The sequence below is a fragment of the Myodes glareolus genome, chromosome 9 (genome assembly GCF_982192425.1).
Source record: "Myodes glareolus chromosome 9, mMyoGla1.1, whole genome shotgun sequence".
In the NCBI taxonomy this organism is placed as follows: domain Eukaryota; kingdom Metazoa; phylum Chordata; class Mammalia; order Rodentia; family Cricetidae; genus Myodes; species Myodes glareolus.
In genome coordinates this window covers 75874368-75891241 of record NC_142034.1, presented here as the reverse complement: position 1 = coordinate 75891241, position 16874 = coordinate 75874368, and the positions used below count along the sequence as shown (strand labels likewise).

The 16874-nt window shown below is 45.4% G+C and overlaps 1 protein-coding gene across 4 annotated transcripts; it reads right to left on the bottom strand.

Moving 5' to 3' along the window:
• Positions 1-7254: 7254 nt before the first annotated feature.
• On the bottom strand, positions 7255-16608 carry LOC148121001 (T-cell-specific guanine nucleotide triphosphate-binding protein 2-like). 4 transcript variants are annotated; one of them, XM_087910692.1, is made up of 3 exons: positions 16285-16608; positions 16000-16131; positions 7255-8770 (listed from the first exon to the last, which is right to left on the bottom strand). In XM_087910692.1, the coding sequence occupies exon 3, from the start codon at positions 8750-8752 to the stop codon at positions 7511-7513; it is 1242 nt and encodes a 413-aa protein (XP_087766818.1). In that variant the 5' UTR covers positions 8753-8770; positions 16000-16131; positions 16285-16608; the 3' UTR covers positions 7255-7510. The 4 variants fall into 4 exon arrangements, with proteins under 4 accessions (XP_087766818.1, XP_087766817.1, XP_087766816.1 ...); XM_087910691.1 differs by lacking the exon at positions 16000-16131 and adding an exon at positions 13925-14051; XM_087910690.1 differs by lacking the exon at positions 16000-16131 and adding an exon at positions 9680-9743.
• Between the last annotated feature and the right edge of the window lie 266 nt (positions 16609-16874).

Below are 16874 nucleotides of genomic sequence, written 5' to 3'. Positions count from 1 at the left end.
AAGTCAGCGGAATAGGTTTCACATCCTCCTTCTGAGAGGGAGGCGGAGCTCTGCTGAAGTGGCCCTAGCCCAAATCCAGGGTTTCCTGAGTGCTTGGGACCTTGGTAGCCGACTCCAGTGTCATCCTGTGCTCCCTGGCACTGACCATTTTACTCCACCACCTCAACACCCTCTGTTCAGATGATGGCATCTATTGACTTTCACACCCAGGGATCCCAGGGTTCAGCCTTTGCAGACTCTTGCTGTAACCCTGCACCCTGTGCTGCTGTCCTGTTGATTGTTTCTCACTCAGGACCATTCTCCTTACTATGAGACAGACACTCTCCCTGTCTCAGACTTCACCAATCAGACAAGGCTGCCTGGCATGTGAGCTCCCGGGAGAAATGAATGGTCTCCCTAGCCATTTATGGAGATTCCCCCTGTGATGACAAACACTGTGTTTAGAGGATACACTTACTGTGGCTGTAAAAATAACATTGTATTCAGCTTGTAGAAGCCACGAGGAAGTTGTTTCTACTTTGAATGTGCCCTGTCAGCTGGCCCGAGATGGACCATTTCCTGATACAGTTGGGCTATTCTTAAAAAATTGCTAATTGCTGTAAAATATTTTACTGCTTCAGCTATTCCTGCAAGGCAATGGGTCACAAGATTAAACAGGGTAACTGTAAGGTCTGCTGTTTGTAACATGAGGAGTGAGCTTGTTGGGGTTTATGGCCTGCCCAGTTCCCACAGCTGGTAAGCCCCCAAAGAAAATCACACAGAGGTCTACATTAGGTTATAAACTGGCTGGCCCATTAGCTCAGGCTTCTTATTAGCTCTTATAACTTATATTAGCCCGTTATTCTAGTATATGTTAGCCACATGGCTCAGTACCTTTTTCAGCAGGGTAAGTCACATCCTTCTTCAGTGTCTGGACAGGACTGGGGAGGAATGTGCTTCCTTCTTCCCAGAATTCTTCTGTTCTCATTGCCCCTCCTCTACTTCCTGTCTGGTTGTCCTTCCTATACTTCCTGCCTGGCTACTGGCCAATCAGCATTTATTTAAAACATAATTGACAGAATACTGAATTGTCCCACACCAGCTGTTGTTGGAGACACTAGATAGCTTGGATGGCTGTGCCGCCTGCTGGACATCACTTATAAAAACCAAGCCTTTCTCACACCCAGACAGGGTATGAGTTAATTTTGTTACTCCCAAAGTCCGGATCCCTAAAAAGTCATCATGATACCATTTCCAAACCAAAAGCAAAGAGTCTTTATTGTGAGTTTACTTGGATGCCTCGTTCTTCCAAAGTGGCAGCAGTAACAGGAACAACGCAGGGGTTTGTGAAAAGAGGCGGTTTATATAGGGGAAGAGGCTTGGGGAATTCCAGACTTCCGGACTTGGGATTGTCTGTCCCCTCTGATGGAAGGAGATTTCCAGGCCTGAGAAGAATTCCCAACTGCCAATAACTGCCTCAGTGGAATTCCAAGCCTCTAGGTGCTCAGTGATTGGTCTGTTTTCCGTGCTCAGGGATTGGGTGGTTTTGTGTCAGGGTCAGAGATAGCTTTGATTCTGGGGTCAAACTGTATTTCTTTATTTGGTTCTTTTTACCTTTTTGATCTAATTTTGAGACCAGGGAAAATATATTTCATATGCTCTGAATATAGGGGCTTAGTGTGTTCTTCTGGTCCTGGTTTCAAGGTTCGTGAAATTTTTTCCGGCTATAGGTTTGGGGGCAAAGTGTCTCTTCCCCTAAGTTGGGTCCCATTTTTAGTGTGTGTTTCTTTTCGTGGACTGGGGCTTAGAGCCAACCAGTTCAGGGACTGAGTATGGGCTGCAGATCAGGGCTTTTCTGGGGCCTGGGCCTCTTTAACCTAGTCAACATCACCAAGAGAGATGATGGGAGGATGAATCCACAGCCTGCTGTCAGGTCTTTTTGGAAGAGGAAAGGTACCAGATTCAGGCAGTGTGACCACCAAGCATGAAAGGGGGAAGTCGCTACCTAACCAGACTGGACTGAATATGCCTAGCTAGCTAACAGTCAGTCCATGGGAGTTCACTGTGACCAGTGAAGTCCATGGTGAGGTGCAGTCTCGCCAGTCCTACAGGACAGAGTGGGGACACTAGACACTGAATGAGTGTCACTCAATTACCCGGTGATTATTTAGGACAGCCAAGGTGGGGGACTTACCAATCAGCCACTATTGGATAAGGGAGTTGGAAGACAGAAGGACTTGAATGTATGGAATGCTGGCCCATCCACTCTCAGCACCAATGAGGGAGAACCTCCCCTGCAAAGTGGGGGCTCCCTCCTGGACCCCGTAATAGGCATAAACCACATCCATACACTTATTTTCACAGAGAGATCCTTTATGAAATGGGGGAGGGTTAAAATGACTGCTTTCTGACTCAGGCAGAAAACCAGCAGCAAATGACCTTGAAGGTGTAATTTTTAAGAAAAGAAAAAGGGGAGATCAGTGTTAGAATGGGCTAGGATGCTGCGCTGTATTTTGATTGGGCATGTTAACTAGGTGAGCCAAAGAGGGTTGTTGATTTCTGGACTTCAATACTTTGATAACTGGACCTTGGTAGTCGGCCTCAGGAGGAGGAAGTGGCCAAACAGTGAGAGGCCAGCTTTAGGAATGTAATTTAGTGGTTTTCAGCGAGGCAGAGGGAATAGGAGAAAAGAGCAAAGCCTACCAGAGCCACATGGTCGAATGGGCTAGCGTCACTGCAGTCAGCATGTAGCTACAAGTACTGGGTCATCAGTTACACACAAACACACATACATTCAGATTCACTCCTGCACACACACACACACACACACACACACACACACACACACACACACACAAACTCATCCACAAGCATATATGCATCAGGCACACAACATTGTACTTGTTGTTGCCCTAGAATGATGGTCTTAATCTTCTACAATTTTCTCTGTAACTAAAGAAAGGACCCCGAGCTCCTCTCAGAGACAGTGGAGGTGCCTTAGCTCTGAGGTGAGCAGATTTGGGTTTTCACAGACTTGGTTCCCACATGTGACCTTGACTCCCTCTTTCCTTGCTGGTCTCACTGTGAGATCAAGTGATAAAGGAATAAACTTCCCGGTATTCTGTTACCCAGGGACAGAGGTGGCTGCTCTCCTCTCTCCCCTCCTCAGCTCACAATACACTGGCACAGAAAATGAGTCAGGGCTTCCGGGTGCTGACGTCAGCTGCTCTGCCCCGGTTCTCCAACTCCTAGAATTGTGCTGTGACTGCCACAGTGAAACCAAGGAGGAGTTTATGGTCAGGGCGTAGGCAGGACACCAGTAAGACTGTGACAGGACGTGTGTTTGGTATGGAGAAGGGATGACTGTGTCTCCAGACAATCGGAGACAGAGCTTCCAGACGATAGCATCAGCCCCTCTCCCACAGCCTCTGCTCACTCTGCCATTCTAACCTGTCAGGGGAATCAATGAACCCAACCCTGGGGACTGAAATGCCACAGTCTGAGCTGGCAGACCTTTACTGTTGCTATCAGTGTCAGTGACATGTACTTGTAATGTACTTTCCTGTAAATAGGACCAAGAGGCTCCCACCCTCAGAGACGACTTCATTAGGGACAGGCCATGCCACCTGCTGATAGATGCCTTCTGCTACATGGCAACATGGCTGCTCTGTGATCAGAAGTATTGAAGCACATTGAAATATATGTATATATTTAGATATACATTTTTTTTTCAAGACAGGGTTTCTCTGTGTAACAGGCTGTCCTGGAACTCACTCTGTAGACTGGACTGACCTCGAACTCACAGAGATCTTCTTGTCTCTGCCTCCTGAGTGCTGGAATTAAAGGCGTATGCCACCACTGCCTGACTAGGTATACATATCACAAGTATGTAAAGGCTGGAATAAAAAATAAGGATTATAACGGGAATGGGGAGATAAATTTTGCATGGAAACCTGGCCAGGTTGTACCACCCAGATGCACCAACCATTAGTAGAGGTGAGCTGAAGCCGTATTTAGATGACACTAAATTCTGAGTGAGGAGACACATTGGACAAATTTCTATATTGTGGATTACATCAGACAAGTCATTGAAGAAGATCCAGCATCACCAAAGAAGAGAGATGTTTTTGCTCCAGGCTGTTTGGATACAAGTTACAACATCAATTTCTCCACGAATGTCTGGGTTTTCGGGAAGAGAATAAGCTATGGATACAAGAGTATTGTGTTTGGAATCTGGAATGAGCTCCACAGGCTCCTGTATTTCACGCTGTGGATCCTGGGGCAGGGCTGTTCATAGGTCTGGAGCCCAGGACTGTGAATTCCCTGCCTCGTGTCCTCCAGCTCTGTCTGCTGCTTCTCTGTCATCTCCCAGACAGCCTTCTGCTTGGATGGACCCCACCCTTCTGCCACCTACCACCTCTGGAATGTGACCTGCAGTTCTCCGACTCTGAGACAAAGCAGACCTTCCTCCCTCATGCTGTTTTGTCGGGTGTGTGGGTCACCACACTCAGAAGTCACTAATGTCAGTGTGGTGTGCACATGGATGGAGCTGACAGAGGACTCGGGCCTTGACCACTGCCTCTGGTTTTCTGTAGGATTCCAACACTGACCTAACATGTGCTTTATTTTCTGCCCCTGGGATGCCATGCCTGCCTCTCTACTCGTCTGCTGGGAAAACTATCAATATAGAAATTCCACAGGGGCTTTAACCATTAGTCCAGTCAGGTGTTTACCTGAGTTTCTTCTCTGTGGCTGTGACAAAATGTCCTGCAAAGCAATGTAAGGCAGCCAGGGCTTCTCTCAGGTCACAGTTCAAGTTTGTAGTGCCCTCAGTGGGGAGGTCACAGCGGTAGAGGCCTGAGAGAGCTGGGCCTGTTGCAAGCACAGTCCAGAAGCAGAGAGGGGTAGAAAGCATTCATGTTCAACAACCCTTGCCGGCTTTATGCAGTCCCGAATCCTCTGTCTTGGAAGCAGGACCCTGCCTCACACTAAGATGGCCTTCCACAGTTCAGACTGGCTCAAGGCATCCACAGGCCTGCCTAGTGCTGCTCGGCTCAGACAGGCCGGCAATACCCACAGGCCATCCTGGGTCCTCGTGGGCTAGGCTTGCTGAAGGCTCACACATGCCATTATAATGGGCACATATATGATAGTGAGATGGGAGAGAAAGAGAAACAGAATGGTTCACATGCCGTGGAAAGAGGCAGAACTGAAGAAATGAGGTGGTGAGGAACAGGCTGATGTGGGTGGCCTGCTTGTCACCCAGGGCCAGGGTGGTGTTGGGGCCCGGGCTCCTGCCTAGGCTCATGTCTGGGTCCATTGTCCTTCCACAGCCAGGGTCTGTGTTGACGTCCATGATCCATTTTGCCACCAAAGACCACACAGATGTCCAGGGTCTAGGCCTCAACCTGTGGCAATACTGGTGTCTGAGGGCCCTGCCACCGCTGGGCCATGCCAATTTGAGTCAATTGTGCTACCACGCCCGTCCATGGTGTTACCTGGGGCTGCTGCCACGGGCTATATCTGGGTCAACGGCCCTACAACAGCCAGGGTCTGAGTAGACAGCTGTGGCTCCTGTTACCACTGCAGTCTGTGCAGATGCCCAGGGTCTGGTCAGCTCTCTGAGATCATGTTGGTGTCTGAGGGGCATGCCGCCACCGGGACCACACTGATCTGGGTGGCCTGTGCTGCCACTGGGGCCAAGGTGGCACACAGCCTGAGCTGCTGCTGAAGGCTATGTATGGGCCATGTTCCTGCTGCATCTGGGGTCTGTGTTGATGTCCATGATGTCCATGGTCCATGTTATCACAGGGGGTTGTTGCATGTTGAATTCTGAGGGTCTTGTTAAGCCGGTCCCTCCTCTCACTGTCCCTGTCCCTTACTGGACACTGCAGCAGGAGAGCTGGTGCTGCTTCTCATGGGAGAGCTCCCTCTGCACTCAGGAGAGGGATTGCCTCACCCCACACTGTGAGCATGGCAGAGCTAGCCCTGGTGACACAGGCCTAGGAGACCTTGCTCCACACCTCTCTTGAAGGGGGAAGTCCCAGAAGCCCTGACTGAGGAACTCAGTAACCACCCAGGCCCAGATCCTGGGCCTTGGGTTGGCCCACCCTTACATCTACCCCATGATACTTGCTGGAGCATGGGAGGGGACTGGTCCTGCAGAACAATAGTCACAGGTTCTCCAAGACTTGGGGCAACATCAGGACAACCAAGAGGAGGTTCTGTGAGGGTCCAGGGATGCTGGTGTGCCAGAGGCCTTGCATCAGACCAATGACTCATTACTATGGTCATCTTTGGGTAGAGTGATTGAACAAAAGGGTATACTGTGGGACAGCATGGCTCCCAGTGCCACGAGGTCAAATGAAGAGGTTATAGAGGGATGGGAAACATGGAGAAGGACCGTTTTTCTTTTCTTTTCTTTTTTATTTTACTTGTTTTTCTGTTTTGTTTTGTTCTTAATTAATTTGCGGGTGTTTCTTTTGTGGGGGACGCTGTAGGAGTGGGGGCAGATACCATGGGACTGGGAGTCGAGACAGATTGGGGTGCATGATGTGAAATTCCCGAAGAACCAATGAAGAATTATGTCCAAAAAAGGCGGTTCTTCCTGGATCAGTGATAGATAACATAATGAGATAGAACAAAATAAAAGAATCAAGACAACCTTTCACAGCGTTTTCAGGCCCATCTCACATTCTGCCGTGCTATCAGAAAATCCATAATCAACATGAACGGTCAGGAGGGTAGTGGGGCAAAGCAGTTGTCAACAGCTCCACATCCTGGCCCAGTCAAGGGAGAGCAAGTCCCAACAGTACCCACGGGAGACTAGAGAAAAACGGTCAAATGGGATTTTCGTTTTTTCTAATGAGTGAAATAACAAGGAGAGACAGTTCATAATTAGAGTTCCAGTTGCCATTCACACTGTGTGACTTTCCAGCTGTTCAGATTGGCCAGGGAAGGCTAGGACATCTATCTTGATTTGTGTGCACTGACTGGACCTACAGATGTTTGCTCATGCTTCCCCCCCCCCCCCCCAAGCTCCTCCTGGATGGAGCTTGGCTAATAGTAACCGTTTCCATTTGTCATGTGACTACTGTGTGGGTCTCACACCTCTTACCTAGGTGTGTTCATCTACACAGTGTTGGGCACCAGTGATGACCTCAAAGCAAAGTGACAAAGCAGACCTGGCTATGAGAACACAGAACTGTGTGAAGACTTTCACAGGGGGAAAAAAATCCAGGAGTCATTAGACCACAAAACCACAAATCAAGTCAATATTTTCATGTGTGCTTCACACACTATTTTAATGGAAAGGAGGTTTCCTCAGGCATTTGCTCAATGTTGCTGACGGTTTTGCTACTCCAGCACATTTGAACACTTGCCACATGGATCTTCTAACTCCAGAACAGGAAAAGGATGAGCCCTTTGGCACTCCTCAGACAAGGTTTGTTTCTCAGGTGTAGATTATGTTCCAGTGTCCAAAGCAACGCCAAAAGTAAACACTGATTGGAAATTGTGCCTCATTTCCCCATCATTCCCAGTAATCGGGAGGCTGAGATATATATGGTTCCTCCTTGTTTTCTAAAAGATCTTTCATATTAAGAAGAGCTATGGCATCATTTGCTGCAGCATCAATAAAGAGATTCTGCAAATAGTAAGACTTTTTGAAATAAATGCCGGCAGCAACAGGACCACCAGTAACTGAGGAAATGTGATGGATATATTTCCGCAGTTTGTCCTCTAAGGACTCATCGTTCTGTGTAAATAAATGGGGAAACCGAAGTCGTGCCTTGAGTGTATTGACAGGTGTGTTAAATTTCTTGGCAATGTTTTTCAGTGAGGCATCATCCAGGCCAAAGTAAGACTTGTAGAGATTGAACGTTTCATCCAGGTTCTCAATGTCATTCATAATCATGCCGCCAAGTGGAATGGCAGCCAGTACTCCAACCTTCAGGGCCTCTAGGAAGACTTTCTGCTTCAGGGAATCTCTCTTGAGGTTAATGATTTCTTCAGTAACACTGTTCAAGGACAGCATGAAGACATGGCGCTTGTGGGCTGGGAGCTCTCTCAGTAGGGTGTTCTGCAGCTCTGGGAAGTCAAAGTCGGACACATCAAAGCTAGAGACTAAGAAGATTCGAGGCTCACTGGAGAGAGCCTGCTGGAGATGCCTTGAACAATCACCTTGGATTTTTGTCAGGACATTCTCCTTATTGAAAGTCTTAGGTTTACTCTTCTGTTCATTATCTATGTCAATATCTATCTTGGTTCGGACAAAGTAGAAATTCATATTCATCTTGGTGATGGCTTTGGCTAGCTGGGCATCATTTTCTTTGAAGCGTGTAGCCGAGATGATAATAAAGAAGTCATATTGACCAAACTTCATTTCTGTTAGGTAGTTTTCTGGTGGGAAGGAAGTGGACCCAATGCCAGGCAGGTCCCATAGTGTCACCTGGGGAAGCTTTGGGTGCAGGTATGGAATTCTTTCCCAGGTTGTCTCTGTCACCCCAGTGGGGGCTGCACCTACATCTTCCTGCCCCAAACCTCTCAGGGCATTGATGAACGTGGACTTCCCTGTCCCTGTCTCCCCTGTCACAGCAATGTTCAGAGGTGCATTCTCGATGTCTCTCAGTGCATTGTGGATTACAGAAAGTGCTTTCTGGAGCCTATTTGTCTCAGTGTAGGATTTAATCAAGATGATGTTTTCCTCAGAGAGGATTTGGCTTTCCCTCTTAAAATTCTTAAAGAATGCATCAATGCTGGAGGCCCAATCCATGGTTTCATACAATAGAATCTGAATGGAGCAGAGAAGAGAGAAATTGTAATTATTAATAAAGCAGGGCAAAGCCTTGGTGTTTGCTGGTTCAGGAAAGCAGGACCCTGACCCTGACCCACGTCAGAGCCGGCGTTGCCTGTCTTCTCTTCTCTTGGCTGCTGCTTCCCCTAATGACCTGGATATAACGAGGTCTCTTTCTCACACTTCACTTCCTCCTAGGAATTTCCTTGCACTACTTGCTCTAATTCAGACTCCAATTACTATGTGATCTCACCTACTGCAACCTTTACTATCAGTTTAAAGTCTCCTTTATATTCCTTTATTTTCGTTAAAATGATACTCATACATGATGGCAACCCTAAAAGGACTTAAAAGAAGCAGCACTTCTAGCAGGGTCCTTGACCTTATGTGAACCCTTTACTGAATTGCCTGTAGGTCCACAAGGATTCTGGTCTCTTTGCATAGTTATTATATAATGAGGAAATGAGGAGGAACAGAAAAGACTGAATTGAAAAGAGATGTCCAGTTGCTCCAATACTGAGGTGAGTCAGTGGCAACAGGGCCGGACAGACATCGCACTTTTGGGACCTCCCCAGTGGAACAAAACCCAGGGGCCCTCCCCAATTCCCTCAGCTTTTCTAGCTAGCCAGCAGGGAATTTTCCTGTGGCTGGGCTATCCCCCAACCCACCCTGCTCCCAAACCCATCTTTTCACCTGCGAGGTCTGTGGAACACTGAAACACAGCTTGCTGCAATATTGAGGGGACCTGGGAGGTGAGCCAACAGCCACAGTACTGGACGGCTGGATGCCCAACTCTCTGCGACCTCCCTAGTGGGACAAAACCCAGGGACTCCTCCCCAACTCCCTAGGCTTTTCTAGCCAGGCAGCAGGAAGTTTTCCTGCAGCTGGGCTATTCTCCAATCTCACCTGTTCGCCTGCCTGTGAGCTCTGTGGAACCCTGAAACACAGTTTGCTCTAATACTGAGGGGACCTAAGAGAGGGCAGACCAAGAAAAACTCTCAAGTACTTAGACAGCCACAGCAAGGATTGGACCAAGACGCCAATACACTGCCAGCCTCATTTGAAGAAAGAGATGGGTAGGTGCCAATGCAAGAATTCTTCCAACATCCTAAAAAGTAATGGAAACACTAGAACCCAGCAGTCACACAACAGGAAGACTTGATCATGAAGTAGATCAATTGATCATCAAGAAGTAGAAGAAAATGACTTTAAACATAACTTTATGAAAATGATGGAGACCTTTAAAGAGGAAGTGAAAAATTTCCCTAAGGAAGAGACGACAAACAAAAAGTTGGAAGAAATTAATAAATCCCTCAAAGATACCCAAGAAAACCAGGAAAAAGCAATCAAACTGGTAAAGGAAACAGTTCAAGACTGAAATAGAGGTAATTGGTGTAGGAGGGTCTTCTGTCTATGTGTTACTTTCATTGGTTAAATAAAGAGACTGCCTTGGCCTTTTGATAGGACCAAAAATTAGGTGGGTGGAATAGACAGAACAAAATTTTGTGAGGAAGAAGGCAGAGTCAGAAAGGGCCACCCACCATGAAGCTGCCAGGTCAGACATGCTGAATCTTTCCCGGTAAGCCACGAGCTCATGGTGACATACAGATTATTAGAAATGGGTTGAATCAAGATGTGAGAGCTAGCCAATAAGAGGCTAGCACTAATGGGCCAGGCAGTGTTTAAATCTGGGACATCATGAAAAGAGCAAACCTGAGAATAATAAGGGTAGAAGAAGGAGAAGAACTCCAGCTCAAAGGCACAGAAAATATACTCAACAAAATCATAGAAGAAAATTTCCCAAACTAAAGAAGGATATCCCTATTAAGGTTTAAGAAGCTTACAGGTGCCCATCAAAATCCCAGCAAAATTCTTCAAAGACCTTGAAAGAACGGTACTCAACTTCATTTGGAAAAGCAAAAACCCAGGATAGCCAAAACAATCCTGGGCAATAAAAGAACTTCTGGAGGCATCACAATCCCTGACTTCAAACTCTACTACAGAGCTACAGTACTGAAAACAGCCTGATACTGGCATAAGGACAGACAGGAGGACCAATGGAACTGAATAGAAGACCCGGATATCAATCCACACATCTTAGAACACCTAATAATAAGACACAAAAAAATATCAAAGAGAAAAAAAGAAATCAAATTTAGCAAGTGGTGCTGGCATAACTGGATATCAACATGTAGAAAAATGAAAATAGACCCATATTTATCACCATGCACAAGCTCAAGTCCAAACGGATTAAAGACCTCAACATAAAGCCAGCCACACTGAACCTTATAGAAGAGAAAGTGGGAAGTACACTTGAATGCATTAGCACAGGGAACCACTTCCTAAATAGAATGCCAGCAGCACAGACACTGAGAGAAACAATTAATAAACAGGACCTCCTGAAATTGAAAAGCTTCTGTAAAGCAAAGGACATGGTTAACAAGACAAAATGACAGCCTACAGAATGGGGAAAAGATCTTCACTAACCCCACATCAGACAGAGGTCTGATCTCCAAAATATACAAAGAACTCAATAAACTAGACACCAAAAGATCACATAATCCAATAAAAAAATGGAGTACAGACCTAAACAGAGAACTCTCAGCAGAAGAATCTTAAATGACTGAAAGACACTTAAGGAAATGTTCAACATCCTTAGTCATCAGAGAAATGCAAATCAAAACAACAACACCTGTAAGAATGTCCAAGATCAAAAACACTGATGACAACTTATGCTGGAGAGGTTGTGGGGAAAAGGGAACACGTCTGCATTGCTGGTAGGAATGCAAGCTGGTACAACCCCTTTGGATGTCAGTGTGGCGATTTCTCAGAAAATTAAGAAACAATCTTTCTCAAGACCCAATAATACCACTTTTGGGTATATATCCAAAGGATGTTCAATTGTGCCACAAGGACATGTGCTCAACGATGTTCATAGCAGCTTTGTTTGTCATATCCAGAACCTGGAAACAACCTAAATGCCCCTCGATTGAAGAATGGATAAAAAAATGTACATTTACACCATGAAGTACTACACAGCAGAAAAAAATAACGACAGCTTGAATTTTGCAGGAAAATGGATGGAGCTAGAAAACATTATTTTGAGTGAGGTAGCCCAGATGCAGAAAGACAATTATCACATGTACTCGCTCATAGGTGGTATTTAAACATAAAGTAAAGAAAGCCAGCCTACAAACCACAATCCCAGAGAACTTAGATAACAATATGGACACTCAGAGAGACTCACATAGATATAATCTACATGGGAAGTAGAAAGTATAAAAGAGAAGCTCTCCTGAGTAAATTGGGAGCATGGGGACCTTGGGGGAGTATTGAAGTGGGGAGGGGGAGAGGCAGGGAAGGGATCAGAGAAAAATGTAGAGCCCAATAAATATCATGGGAAAAAAACTAGATGCCTACATTCCCCTGAGTGATTCTCATTTAATTGGGTTGAGGTAAACCCTGTAATAGGTATTTTGATAAAGTTCCTTGGAGGATTCTAATGAGCCACCAGGACTGAGAGTCTTGACTTTAGAAGTACAGCTGAGGATTTCACACCAATAAACCTATTTCATTAATAACATTAATAGAAAGAAAGGGTTAAGAAATTCTATCACTACGAAGTTTAGTGTGGGTAAAGAAGTATTTTAACACAGGAAAGCAAAAGCCTGTTTTCTCTTGCGGGATCAGTTTTTAAACTTGGAAAAATATTGTTCTTGTTAAAAAAAGAAGAAGCTTACTGGACACCAAATAGACTGGAACAAAAAAAATCCCCTCATCATATAATAGTCAAACACAAAACATAAAGAATAAAGAAAGAATATTAAGAGCTGTAAAGGAAAAAGGTCAAATAACATGTAAAGGTAAACTTATCAGAATTACACCTGACTTCTCAATGGAAACCATGAAAGCCAGAAGGTCCTGGATAGATGCACTGCAGACACTAAGAGACCATGGATGCAAACCTAGACTACTATACCCAGCAAAACTTTCTTTCACCATCGATGGAGAAAACAAGATATTTCATGACAAAAACAGATTTAAACAATACATATCCACAAACCCAGCCTTACAGAAAGTATTAGAAGGAAAACCTCAACCCAAGGAAGCCAACTACACCCACAATAACACAGACATCTGATAACACTCCACCAGCATAACCCAAAGAAGGGAAACACATAAATTCTACCGCAAAACAACTGAAGTAGACAACTTCTGGTCATTAGTATCGTTTAATATCAATGGACTCAATTCACCTATAAAAAGACACAGGATAAGAGAATGGATATGAAAACAGGATCCAGCCTTCTGCTGTGTACAAGAAAAACACCTCAACCTCAAAGACACACACTAACTGAGAGTAAAGGGTTAGGAAAAGGTTTTCCAATCAAATGGACCTAAAAAACAAGCAGGTGTGGCTATGCTAATATCTAACAAAATTGATCACAAACTAAAATCAATCAGAAGAGATGAAAAAGGACACTTTATACTCATAACAGGAACAATTCATCAAGATGAAGTCTAAATCCTGAATATCTATGCCCCTAATGCAAGAGCACCCACATATGAAAAAGATACATTACTAAAACTTAAATTGCACATCGAAACTTCTCTTGAGTTGTGGGTCAGGGGAGTTCACGATACTCCTCAAACAGCACAGGCTCCTGCTGTTGCCCTTGCTTGAGCCCCAGAAGTTGAAAGGCTATGTGCTGAAGACACAGGACACTTCAGATAAAGGACGCATAGAAATCAAGCTGTATATGATCCATGGTCTCCTCCCTAAGGCCCAGCTCCCTAACAACAGAAGGAGCTGTGAGAGTTTCCAAGGGAGGAGAACATTCCGTAATCCTACCCAGCTGGGACTCCCGTGAGCCACAGTGATGATCATCACACTGGGGTAACTAAAGGTGCAGGGGTGGCATTTGTGTGTTGGTGGTGACTCACATCTGTCTAATTGTTCATTACGCTGGCTGAAGAAGAAGAAAATCGTGCCTGGTAACTGAAAACCTAACCAACCACCGTGTGCTGTTAGTGAGGGGTCACAGATCTCAGAGCAGAATCCACTGTGGCCACTTTCCTATCCCAGAACATTCTTAACTGTTTTCTAAATACTTTTCTTTATACCCACAGGTACATGGAGCTCTTGCTCACCACCAAAGATGCTTCTTTTCACAGCAGTGAGAGATCACTTCAGAAAGCCTCTCACTTCAGCTGGTCACAAAGCAGAGAACAGCTGACTTTGCGGTGCCCAGCCTCGGTTGATGGCTTGAGCCTTAACCTAAGAGAGAGAAAACACCGAGGAGGAGGGTGCAGACGACACAAGAGTCAGAAGATCACACAGTCCGCTGCAAGGCTGAGTCTTCTGGATATGACCAAGATACCCATGAAACCTCAACACTATGGCTTTTGACACAAGACCTGAACCCTGACACCAACAGTTGACGTGCCACAGTGAATGTCGGAAATTGCGTGGGTATAACACGTTGATGAAGAGCCACAAGTGCTAAAAAGCTGCAGAGAGACGGTAGTCTCACCCAGAAAGGAGCTCCCTAGTTGATCATTCAATCCCTAATGTTAAACCCTAATACATATCTGTTTGTCTTTATATATCTTCTATCTATCTAGCTATCTATCTACCTACCTACCTATCTACCTATATATCTATCCGAATATCTGTATATCTATCTACACAAACTCTACTAAATGCAGCAGGTTGAACCTACATATTTATTTTTTTAGACATGTCACAGTAATGTAGACTCATCAGTCATACATTTGAAAGGGAATAGGAGGTATGGGAAGGACTGCAGGGAGGAGAAGGCAGGGATAAACGATGCACTTTTATTTTAATCAACAAATGTTAGCTTTCTTCATGGCAAGCATTTAAATTAAATAAAGTTCAAAATTTTAAAAAGAAAAAAAAGAAAGAGTACTGTTAGAAGCAAGGGCAGCCACGAGGAGAACAGACTCCAAAGAACATAATTCACAGCATCTAAGTACATTACAGTGATGTACTAAGCCACCAGGGTTATACTGTAGGATATTGTCTCCAAATCACTATTTAGAGCTCGCCTGACCAACTCCCTACTTCATGAGTGCTGGTAGCTGCCAACCTCCCTGTGTACCCACTACCCACCCATGAGGTGATTTCCTGTGCCTCAGAGACTTCAGGTCCCCCAGCTTCACTGCCTGCCAGGCTTCTTGCCCACGCACTGTGTGGCCTGTCAGAGTTGCCAGCTGTCTACCCACCTACTCACCCAGGGAGGTTAGCATTCCCCCTGTTGAGTCTTAGACATCCAAGTTCACCTGACCTCTGTTGACCAACCCATGTATCAGAACCTTCAAAGCCCACCCGACTGCTTCCAATTATAAAATAAGTAAGGAGGTAAATATATACAAAAGAATATCCAACTACTGATCTAATAAAATTCAAACAGAAAGCTTGGTTATGTGAAAAACGAAGACAGTTTGTCTGCTCTAAAAAAAAATAAACCCCAGAACTACAGCCTTCATGATAATGACTTAGATAAAGTTCCAAATGAAGAATTCAAAAGGATGATGTAAATGTGACCAAAAAAATGGGGACTCAAACAATTAGTTGAATGAAAGATAGGTCAACACAGAGCATGAAAATAGAATTCAATAATGAGAAATACTGAGCAAAACCTTGATTTAAATGAAGCTAGAGATGAAAAATACATTAAACCAAATGCTCAGAGCAGACTCACTATCAGAGCGGATCATATGGAGGGGAGAATGTCAGGAACTGAAGACAATGTAGAGGAATTGGAGGATTTGGTCAGGAAAGACCATTAAAAATTGAAAAATCCATGAACAAACCACGTATGACCTTTGGAACACCATGAAATATATTTTCATAGAAGGAGAAATCCATTCCAACAGCGGAGAAAATATTCTCAACCAATCATAGCAAGAATGTCCCCCAGTTTAAGGAGAGAAACGCATATCCAGACAGATACAAGAGGATTGTAGAAGACCAGATACACAGGGCAGAAAAAGTTACAGTTAAACCGTGAAAATACAGGGCCAAGTGTTCTGCAAACTGGCAGAGAAACAGCAGGAAGTGTAAAGATGGGGCCATCAGAATAACAACTGACTGACAGCAGGGGAATCTTTGAAAGTCAGAGGGCTCAACCTGATCTGCCAGAGATTGTGGCTGTTTCTCATCTGGGATTTTATCCCCATGGCGTAAATGAGCAGTTTACAGCAAAGACTCCAAGAGCATCGGGGGTATCCCAGCTTGCGGTCTTTCTCCAAGCTCAACTACTTCAGAAGACCAGCTAGGTCCACACAAGCAGGAAGAAGGAAGGGCTGCTGCTTGTCTGCTTCGGGATGCTCTGTGGCACAGAAGATGGCACAGAAGGATGCTGCTGTGAGTGCTCCCTGACTGAAATCCCCACGCCCTCCTACCCCGGAGTCAGGGCTCCCCTCCTCACGCTATTACACACATAGGGCTATTGGCCAAGCTGAACTTAGAACCCTTCACTCACCTCAGCAGTGGTGGCCTTGATCTGAGGGCAGTGGCACCTCTGGGAAAGTTCTCCTCTTAGGAGAGGTCTGTGCACTGCAGCAGGGGCAGTTGTCTTGGAATGCTCTAGAACTGGAATTCAGACTCAGGATGTTCAGGAAGAAAAGCAGTGAGTGCTGGAGTTCTGAGTCCTAGGGAGAACTGCAAAGAGAAAGGTGGAGCACTTGGGATGGCAGCCGGGTCTTCTTAAAGTTACTTCATCATTCCTGGTCTCCACCCACCATTGCTGTGTACAGTTTCCAGACTGGATAAGAGCTCTAGTCAAACAAACCACCTCCAGGAAAGGGGCTGCACTCAGAGTTGGTTTCAGTTTTTATTCCTAGAAATGGCTGGTTTGCACGAAACACTTGGGAGGTCCTTTAGAGGAGGTCTCAGATGGGTCAAGCTGTTTGAGGTTGTCTTACTAAGTCTGTGGCATGCCCATGAGAGCAGAGTTCATGGTAGAGAATCTTGGTCTGACCCTCTGGATTCCCCACTGGAGACTGCTAACTCAGGTGTGGGCACCTAGCCCTGGGCAAGCTACCCTTCTACTGTGGGTTCCAGGTTCGTTAG

Coding starts and splice junctions, on each gene's coding strand:
- LOC148121001 (XM_087910692.1), bottom strand. CDS start 8,752: ATGGATTGGGCCTCCAGCATTGATGCATTCTTTAAGAATTTTAAGAGG.